Source organism: Protobothrops mucrosquamatus, unplaced genomic scaffold (genome assembly GCF_001527695.2).
Source record: "Protobothrops mucrosquamatus isolate PMUCROS unplaced genomic scaffold, P.Mucros_1.0 scaffold1264, whole genome shotgun sequence".
In the NCBI taxonomy this organism is placed as follows: Eukaryota; Metazoa; Chordata; class Lepidosauria; order Squamata; family Viperidae; genus Protobothrops; species Protobothrops mucrosquamatus.
In genome coordinates, this window is record NW_015387470.1 from 109,602 (window position 1) to 120,337 (window position 10,736).

General features: G+C 43.0%; 1 protein-coding gene across 1 annotated transcript; it reads left to right on the forward strand.

Annotated features, from left to right (window-relative positions):
• Window positions 1-247: 247 nt before the first annotated feature.
• LOC107292097 (putative short-chain dehydrogenase/reductase family 42E member 2) lies at window positions 248-9,408 on the forward strand. Its single transcript, XM_029285088.1, has 12 exons — window positions 248-496; window positions 1,007-1,106; window positions 1,820-1,828; window positions 1,953-2,000; window positions 2,594-2,709; window positions 3,456-3,531; window positions 4,821-4,903; window positions 6,030-6,167; window positions 6,313-6,378; window positions 8,367-8,430; window positions 8,910-8,983; window positions 9,259-9,408. Exons 1-12 carry the CDS (start codon window positions 248-250, stop codon window positions 9,406-9,408), a joined length of 1,173 nt encoding a protein of 390 aa, XP_029140921.1.
• The last annotated feature ends 1,328 nt before the right edge of the window (window positions 9,409-10,736 follow it).

Here is a 10,736-nt window from a genome sequence, read left to right on the forward strand (position 1 = left end):
TTTTATCTTGCCTTACTTACTTCGTATGAAGAGAAAGGTAAAAGAATAGTGTAACCAACACGAAGCACTGCCAAATAAAAACCTAAATATTGTAAAGCACCTATGAGATTGGAGTAACCATTGGTTTTTGTTGCTTTGGTTTTATGCAGGAAGACTTCGGAGATCCACCCGTAACCCGTTTGTGAAAGCTTGTAATCCAGCGATCTGTTTAACAAGCCTTAACAAGCCAAACAGAAATTTTACAGCCATGTCTCATCACCGTGAGGACATCCTTCCAAGAACATCTGGCGAAAAAGTGATCCACGGAGGCGAGCCATCTGTCTGGAAAATCCCCAGGCAGATGGGATCCTTCGGTCCAAAGGCAATGATCACCGGTGGCATGGGGTATTGTGGATTCCACCTAGGCTGTGCTCTCCTCCAGGAAGGGATCGGTGTGGTTTTGCTGGATAGAAGTGAACCTAAAAGGGACCTCCCCCAAGGAGCAGTCTTCGTCCAGGTAAGATGGGGACCAGTTTGACCGTTAGTGTTCAATCCCAGCCTATAGCCGTCCTTGTTAAAGGCACAAGGACCAAAGCCCTGTTGAGAAAATTGAACCGTTTTAGATAAACTTGGCCTGGATGAGTGGAGTCTTCATTTACATATTGCAAAACATTTTGGTGACAAACCCCTGCATTTTGACTGGATGAGTAAGATAATGTCTCAGATTCACAAACTTTTGCCATGATTGCACCTTTGTGGATGGTCATAAATTACTTTTTTCAGCATCGTCATAACTTTGAACGGTGATTAAACAAATGGTTGTAAGCCAAGGACTAGCGATAGCCTCATTATTAATCTAATACCTTCCACGTATTGTTGATAGTAAAAAAATAATAATAATCTTGCAACACTAGGAGGTTTAACCAACCAATAGTGATACAATCAATGGATTGTAAGGAGGTTCCTTGATGCTTCTTTATTTTCATGTGCAATTCTTTTTTTTTTTCCCCACACAAACTTTTTCCAGGCTGACGTGCGGGATTACGAGAAAGTCTTCCAAGCTAGTGAGGGAATTGACACCATGTTTCATTTGGCAAGCTTTGGCATGTCAGGAGACGAGCAAGTAAGTGGCTAATATAGAGTTACTTGCTACTCATAAGTATAATTGGGTCTGTCTAGTTTAATGAGGAGAAGGACGAGGGGGGGCATGATAGAAGTATTGCAATATCTCAGGGGTCGCCCCAAAGAAGAGGGAGTCAAGCTATTCTCCAAAGCCCCTGAAGGCAGGACAAGAAGCAACGGATGGAAACTCATCAAGGAGAGAAGCAACCTAGAACTAAACTTCCTCACAGTGAAGACAATTAAACAGTGGAACAACCTGCCTCCAGAAGCGGTGAATGCTCCAACACTGGAAGTTTTTAAGAAGAGACTGGACAGCCATTTGTCTGAAATGGTATAGGGTTTCCTGCCTAAGCAGGGGGTTGGACTAGATGACCTCCAAGGTCCCTTCCAACTTTATTATTATTATTATTATTATTATTATTATTATTATTATTATTGTTGTTGTTGTTGTTGTTGTTGTTGTTGTTGTTGTTATTGGTGGTGGTGGTGGTAGCGGTAGCGGTAGCAGTAGCAGTAGCAGTAGCAGTAGCAGTAGTAGTAGTAGTAGTAGTAGTAGTAGTAGTAGTAGTAATCTTTTTGGCTCTATCTTTATTAGTTTTGTTTAGGGTTATAATAGTGTTGCAGACTAGATGCCAACCTGCTATGTAGGCAAGAATTATTCTGTAAAACCAACAGTTCCTTCTTCAAGTGGAAATAGAGGACAGGTTTAATGAAGCAGAGAAGTTTGGTACCGAAAATGATCTAGGAATGGTACGATGTAAGATTGGATGGGACCTAAAAAAAAAACAATCATTCTTCTGATTTTTATTTTCTCCTCCCCCCCCATGTGGCTTCTAAACTCAAACAGATAGAAGAGATTGAGTCCATCAACGTGGGAGGAACGAAGGTTGTGATTGACGGTATGCTTCAGTTCCTTTTCCTCATTTCTGCCGTTCCGTAGCCGACTACTAGACTATTTATTTCGTAGTTTGTTAGATTTATGGCTTGCCCTTCCTCGTAAGAACTCGTGACAGGCCATTTTTCAGTGTTGTTGTGAGCAATAACATAACTGGATATGTTAGACTGATGTATCTCAACCTCAGCAACTTTAAGATGAGTGAGGACTTCAATTCCCAGAATTCCACAGCCAGGAGGAGGAATCTTAATGTACGGTGGCTGGGGAATTCTGGAACTGGAAGTCCACCTATCTTAAAACAAGCTAGCTGGGGAATTCTGGGGGTTGAAGTTCACCATTCTTAAAGCATGCTAGCTGGGGTATCCTGGGAGCTGAAGTCCATGCATCTAAAAATTGCCAAACATGCTGGCTGGAGAATTCTGGGAGTTGAAGTCCACATATCTGAAAATTGTCAGGCACGCTAGCTGGGGAATTCTAGGAGTTGAAGGCCGCCCATCTTAAAGCATGCTGGCTGGGGAATTCTAGGAGCTGAAGTCCACAAATCTTCAAATTGCCAAGGTTGCGAAATGCTGGCGCAAATGTATTGTTTCTCTGCAGTTTGCAAATCAAGAAACATTTCCAAATTGATCTACACCAGTTCAGTGACTGTTATCTTTGGTGGGGATCCAATTGAAGATGGAGATGAAACGTTGCCGTACTTTCCTCTTGAAAAGGTATGTGGGTGAGAAATATATTGGATGTAGGAGAGTTTGCACGTTAACGTCAAGTTACTTAATTTCCCATTTAGAAACTGACATCTCTCGAACCGCACAGAAATGGATTCGCCTTTGCAAATCCCCCCCAGAAATGGCTAGATTTCCTAGTCTAGTTTTACATCCCTGGGATTTGCAGCGCTTTGACTTTTCCAAGCTCAGCCAACGAGGCTCTTATTAATCCTTGAAACAGAATTCAGTTGTCCTCCAACGTTCACCCTTTTGCAAATTTTGCAATGCATTTCTCTAAATTTCACAAATTAGACACCAGTTGGGGGGGGGGAATTCTCGAAGTGAAACGGTCTCACCGGATATTTTAAAAAGCTGTTCGTGGAATTTCTGCTTGGAGGAGAAAAAAAATTACGAAATTTTGTCTTTGGGTTTTGACATTTAAGCAGGTTATTGTTACAGAAATAGCCAGTGGCTAAAAAGTGGGCCGTATAATTTTATTATGTATCTTACTGCACCGAAAAAAGTTAGATGGCTTTATGTTTCTTTTTTATTTCTTTTCTTCCCTTTCTCTCACCTTATCTCCTTTATTCCCTTTCCTCTTCCGTTTTCCATGGTCTTTATTTCTGTTTGTATTTTATATTCAGATAAAAAAGCTATTACTATTACTATTATTATTATTATTATTATTACTATTATTATTATTATTATTATATAGGCGTAGATATAAATACAAACAGAGGTGTTCTCTCTCATAGCAAGCTGACAATTACTCCAGATCCAAAACAATTGCAGAACAGATGATCTTAGCTGCCAATGGTGCCTCACTTCAGGGTAGGTCGGAAACAGTTTTTCCTTTCTTTCTTACTTTTCCAACCTGAAGGAACCTTGACAAACATTAAGGAAAAAAACATGAAAAAAAAAGAACACATTTTGTTTATGTAAAAAAGATGTTGAGACTCTAGAAAGAGTGCAGAGAAGAGCAACAAAGAGGATCAGGGGACTGGAGGCTGAAACATACAAGGAATGGTTGTTGGAATTGGGCATGTCTAGTTTAATGAAGAGAAGGACGAGGGGGGACATGATAGCAGCATTCCAGTATCTCAGGGGCTGCCCCAAAGAAGAGGGAGACAAGCTATTCTCCAAGACCCCTTAAGGCAGTACGAGAAGCAACGGATGGAAACTCATCAAGAAGAGAAGCAACCTAGAACTAAGGAGAAACTTCCTGACAGTGAGAACAATTAACCAGTGGAACAACCTGCCTCCAGAAGTGGTGAATGCTCCGACACTGGAGGTTTTTAAGAAGAGACTGGACAGCCATTTGTCTGAAATGGTACAGGGTTTCCTGCCTAAGCAGGGGGTTGGACTAGATGACCTCCAAGGTCCCTTCCAACATCATCATTATTGTTGTTGTTGTTGTTATTATTATTATTATTCTATTTAGAAAATGTAGGTGGCCGCCCTTTCACTTTCAGTGGCTCTGGGCTGCTTGCAAAAACATTATGGAAAGGGGCTCAGGATTCTGTTTGGCTGATAGCTCTCCCAAAACCAGAACAGAAGAGGTAATTCTCAATTTAAAACTAATACAGTATTTCTGTTAGTAGGGAGACATTTGCTAAGGCAGTTTTGCCCCATTTGACGGCCTGCCTTGCTTAGCCACAGATATTGGTGGTAAGCTGAGAATTATCTGTTACCGGGAGAGAATTTGCAATGCCTTCCAAATTTTCCCTCCCTCTTGTGAGGTGTCTACTTGATTTATACAGGATGTGTTCGTTTACTAATCACAATGAGGCCCAGCAACTTGGTCGGTTAAGCGAAGCGACCACGAAGGGAAACATCACAACGTTGTGATACGGATTTCAGCTTCCCTTTTGCTTGACAGAGCTACAAAGAGTTGTAAATGCAAGGACTGGCCACAAGTGACTTTTCATCACGGTTGTAATTGTGGACAGCTGCTGAACGAGGCTGTCACTAGACAAAGATGACCTGTATGACGATTCGAGTTGGATGGGGGGGGGGAAACCCCTGAAACCAAAGCTTTGTTTTCGGCTTCCTCTTCCCTCCCCCTTCCACGGTTTTGTCCAGCAGAAATTCCCATGGGATTATTTAATTTTGTTTCGTAGGAGGAGGGACACTCCGAACTTGTGCACTTCGTCCGTCTGGAATCTACGGTCCGGGAGAGAACAAAATTATTCCCCGCATCTTCGTAGGCATTGCTTTTCTGACCTTTGATTGTGCTCTGCAAAAGAACTAAAACTAAACCTTTTTATTTTCTGAAAAGCTGGAAAGGGAGCTGAAAGCTAGGATGGCCACACCGTTAAAAGGAGTCCTTGACTTACAACAAAAACTGAGCCCAGAACAACAGGCATAAGTTGTGCTGGTCGTTAAGCAGGTCGTTATGTGAGCACAGCTGATGGAGGAGGAGGGGAGGAGGAGGAGGAGGACCGTGGAGTCCTTGGTGCTCTCTGAGCTTGGTGGTTTTCTTGCAGACGTTTCATGACCCAACTAGGGAACACCATCAGTGCTAGAAGAGAGAGGTGGTGGTGGTGGTGGTGGAGGAGGAGGAGGAGCACTGTGGAGTCCTTGGTGCTCTCCTTGGTTGTTTGCATGCAGACATTTCATGACCCAGTTAGGTAACATCATCAGTGGTAGAAGGGAGGAGGAGGAGGAGGAGGAGGAGGAGGAAGAAGAAGAAGAAGAAGAAGAAGAAGAAGAAGAAGAAGAAGAAGAAGAAGAAGAAGAAGAAGAAGAAGAAGAAGAAGAAGAAGAAAGAAAGAAAGAAAGAAAGAAAGAAAGAAAGAAAGAAAGAAAGAAAGAAAGAAAGAAGACTGGATTAAAATTGAACAGAATAAAATCTCCATTCAAAGCCAGTGAGTTACCTTGGCGCAGATCATGCTCTCATATCAAACTTGTTGTGTCCTGAGCCTGCAGAAGCAGGCTCGGGACGATGCAAGAGTCCTGGGCATTTGCAAAAGCTGCCCGGGACCAGACTGAGCGGCGCCGGCCTTGCGCGCAAGGCGGGAAAAGACTGCCTGCTATTGGTTGGGATTGCCCGGGGATCAGAGGGTATAAATAGAGGCCTGCGTGCCTCTGCTCTTGTTGGTTGTTAGCTGTAGAGAGCGAATAAAGATCTGTTAGCACAATGCATTGCTTCCTTCGCCATTATTCTCTGGACTTAACAAAACTGACTATATAGGTAGTCCCCTTTTAGTGACTGCCTCATTTTGCAACCATTTGCAGTTACGCCTCCTCCTCCTCCTCCTCCTCCCCCCTCAATTGTATTTCATCCCACACTGAAAATTGGATGACTTTTTTCTATTTCTTTTCCATAGAAAACTATCCAGACCTATTTAAAGTACTTCACTTTTGATACCACGGGCACATGGATGAACTGGGTTGATATTTATAATTTAATTCAAGCCTGCCTCCTTGCCAGCAGAGCTCTAACAGCAGAGAGAAATTTCATTGCTGTAAGTAATCCATTTCTGATTTTATGTTGGGTCCATTTTGACCAAAATGGCTGCCAGAAGCCAGGGCACCTGCCCTGGGGGGGACTTTTTAATTTTTATTTTTTTTTAATCCGTTCTCTCATTCCTTCTTTTTATTTTTCTCCAGAGTGGTCAAGCCTATTTTGTAAACGACGGAGAAAAAGTCAATTTTTTCGAATGGACGTCAGTTGTGGTAAGACCTTTCTCTCGCTTGGGGAAATCTTTTGAGATGAGGCCAAGTCTTTGGATTTATTGCCTAACAGGGGTCTCCCACTTGGCCACTTTAAGACTTATGGACTTCAACTCCCAGAATTCCCCAGCCAGGCATGCTTTCTTGCCAGCCCACCGTTTAACAGATTTACTTTGTGCTTCTCGCGGTATTCAAGAGGCAGCTTGGTTACCAATGCAATCAACTTTCCAGTGGAAGTGAGTATTTGTAGCCCAAGGTTGAGCTGTAGTGTCCATGGTGTTCTCTGAGCTTGGTGGATTGCTCGCAGATGTTGAAACCAGACTGGAACTGTGGTTGAATCTGTCCATCTTCTATATAAATAAAAATGTAAAGGTTCGTTTGTTCAAAATCTTAAATCTCTGAAAGTTCTTCACCGATTGCTTTGAAATTTTGACACAATGTTGCATTCGAATACGCGCGTGTTTTTATATACCTATATTATATAGGTATCACACCTGTGACAGGTAAAACATGTTTTTTTGAAAAACAGCGCCATCTGTTGGACGTAAAAGCAACACACGCTTTTACCAGACTGAGCTACAGCAACGCGTGGCTGGGTACAGCTAGTATGTTATAAAGTCAAGGAATCTGAGATATTAGCATCTTAGGCTGAGCTAACTTCACAAATACTAAGGAATTTCTGGACGTTTGGCATTCACACAAATCAGCCATCAACGGACACTTAGAGAGAAACCACGTATACACACAATTAAAAAGAGACAATAAAAAAAAGCTAAGAAGGAAACTAGAAACAGAACACATCCTGGATTTAACACCAGAGAAACAATCAGGCAGAAAAACAATCCCCCAATCAAGGAACTATCAAGAAGAAACACACACACACACACACACACACATCAACACCAGCACAGGGCAAGCTATTGTTAGTAAATAGGGGACAAACCTCACATCGACTCTCCGTGATGAGGCTATCTATTTGCGTAATGAAATGTCTGTAAGCAAGCAAGCAACCGAGCTCAGAGGACACTAAAGATCCCATAACTAGCATTGCTGACTAACTGACATTGTGGGAAGGAATAGAATAGAATAGAATAGAATAGAATAGAATAGAATAGAATAGAATAGAATAGAATAACAAGATAGAGTAGAATTACAGAAAATAGAACAGAATAGAATTATGGAGTGGAGTAGAGTAGAGTAGAGTAGAATAGAATTACAGAATAACATAGAATAGAATTACAGAATAAAATAGAATAGAATTACAGAAAATAGAACAGAATAGAATTATAGAATAGAATAGAATAGAATAGAATAGAATAGAATAGAATAGAATAGAATAGAATAGAATAGAATAGCAGAACAAAATAGAATAGAATTACAGAAAATAGAACAGAATAGAATTGTGGAGTGGAGTGGAGTACAGTAGAGTGGAATAGAATTACAGAATAACATAGAATAGAATTACAGAATAAAATAGAATAGAATTACAGAAAACAGAACAGAACAGAACAGAACAGAATAGAATAGAATAGAATAGCAGAACAAAATAGAATAGAATTACAGAAAATAGAACAGAATAGAATTGTGGAGTAGAGTAGAGTAGAGTAGAGTAGAGTAGAATAGAATTGCAGAATAACATAGAATAGAATAGAATAGAATAGAATAGAATAGAATAGAATAGAACCTGGAAGGGACCTTGGAGGTCTTCTAGACCAGCTCCCTGCTCAAGCAGGGGAACCTATAATAGGAGAGCTGAATTAGCGTATGGTGGCAGAAAACTGGGGGTCGAGGCTCTCCATATACCTGAGGAGTGGAGCTCACAGAAGCTTCTGCCTTTTAAGGAAGTTTGTTATTTGGAAAAGTTGCTACCCGACTCTCCTGAATTCTAGCTCCTAAGGTAAATCTCGTCCCGTATTGACCTTTAATTCATCATGGCATGGGAAAGGGTGTTCCCCCCCCACCAGGTATGTTGTCTTTTCTATCTCTTTCAGTACAAAACGCTGGGTCGCCAGAAGCCGAGACTGATCCTGCCTGGGGTTCTTTTAAAAATCGCAGGTAATCTGAATATTTGGCCTACCTTTTTCTAGGAAGTCTCCAATTTCACTGAGGTTCTTGTGTTCATCAATACATCAGTGACAGGTAGTCCTCGACTTACAAGCACAACGGACCCCCAAATTTCTCTTGCCCAGGAAGACTGTCGCTAAGTGAGTTCTCCACCCAAAGCACTACCCTCATGTAGCACCATGTGCCATCAATCACGCGATAGGCTGATGCTTTGTCTGGGGTTTGGCAGCTTCCAGTTGATTATAACTTTTGGGAATGTTCAAGCACCTGGGACAGGTGTCTAAGAGCAGCCGGATGTCCCTGTCTACAAGATCCAAAGGTTGGCACCAGCCCTTTGCAACCTCTGAATTAGGACAGGCCTAATTCTGTTGGGTTCTGCCCACGTGCCTTTCTGGTGCCCCTAAATCTGGATTGATTCACGGATCCCTTGTTCTTCCTCTTTAAATGTTCGTCTTCTTTTCTCCTAACAGTTACCATGGCGGAGTATCTCTACTGGGTTCTTAAGCCCATATTTAACATTACACCGCTCCTGACCAAAAGAGAGGTAAAAAAAAACAAAAAACAAACCCACAACTTTTCTGCTTACCTTAGTAACAACAAAGAGGTAATTGGGCTGTGAGCAGAGATCATTCAATTTTTGACCCCCTTCCTTCCTTCCTTCCTTCCTTCCTTCCTTCCTTCCTTCCTTCCTTCCTTCCTTCCTTCCTTCCTTCCTTCCTTCCAACTGGGGTGCTTACCGCCAGCGTGGGAACCTGTCTTAAATGGAAGCGTCTAACTTTGGGACGACAAATTCATGTCATGGTGTGTTTGCTTTCCTAGGTGGAGCACCTCCTTGTGACCTACACTTTTCGGATAGACAAAGCAAGGAAGCAGCTGGGCTATCATCCGAAGAAATATTCCTTGGCCGAGGTGATGGACGATTATCTGCGGAGAAAGTCTATGTGTGAAGAAAAAGGATGTCCCTCCTAATATTCAAATTTTGCCCAAAGATTATTTCCCCCCAAAAGGCAACCGGACTCTCTTTGTTTAATCCTGACCCTTGAAGAGGTTTCGCTTCTCATCCAAGAAGCTTCTTCAGTTCTGACTGAACGGTGGAGGACGGAAGGATTTATATTCCTTGCAGTCATCTGGTCGTTAGTACTCTCTCTGAGAATCGTTGAGGCCACTTGGAGATTTACTCTTCATATTTGGCCTTTTTTCTTTTACACTGGGGCCTTTCGTTCCTCACTGAAGCGTTTTCAGAAACTTTTCTGCCTGTGGAGAAGACAGGAAGCCCTCGGCTTACGACCACAATTGAGCCCAAATTTCCCGTGGCCTCAGTTTACCACCTTTTTTTTTTTTTCCATTGTGAAGTGAATCACTGTAGTTTTTAAGTGAACCGTGCGTTCGTGAAGCGAACCGGGCTTCCCCCGTTGACTTTGCTTGTTGGAAGCCGACTGGAAAGGTTGCAGATGATGATCACATGGCCCTGGGATGCTCCAACTGTCACAAAAACCTGTCAGTTGCCAAGTGTCCAAATTCGGATCGCTTCTGAGGTTGCTGCGACAATTATAAGTCTGCAAACTGGTTATAAGGAAGTTGATTCTTGCCTTTGAGCGAAGAGCCAATATTATTTATTGCATGTAAGGCAGTGATCCCCAAACCTTGGCAGCCCGGCAAGGAAGGGGGCAGAGGGGATAGTTCCTTGTGAGTGGCAGGGACCCCCCCGTGCATGAATCTGTGCAGCTCCGTTGGTGTGAGCGCAAGATGACTACTGCTCCCCGGGGGTTGGGGATCCCTGGTTTAAGGGATGCTTGTTGGGATGCTGGATAATTCGACTGGGAGTTCAAAGGCCTGTGACCGCCTGGGAACAGCTTTGAAAATAAGGCAGTTTGGGGCAGGTAAGTGCCTGGATCAAAGTGCCTCTGAGGATGAGCTCCCGGGGCAGACGTGGCCTCAGTTTTTAACCGCTTCCATGAGATGTCAGAGAATAATAGAGTTGGAGAGGACCTTTGAGGTCTTCTAATCCAACCCCTTTCTCTTTCAAGACATGTCGTGATTTCAAAGCTTAACAATAAACCGGTGCAAATTGTGGTGCAGAATCCTATGGTTTTGCTGGTGCATCTCTCTCTCTCTCCTCCCTCCCTCCCTCTCTCTCTTTCTCTCCCCTCCCTCCCTGCCTCCCTCTCCCCCTGCCTCCTCTCTCTCTCTCTCTCTCCCCTCCCTGCCTCCCTCTCTCCCCTGCCTCTCTCTCCCCTCTCTCTCCCCTGCCTCTCCGTCTCTCTCCCTCCCTCTCTCCCTCTCTCCCCTCCCTCCCT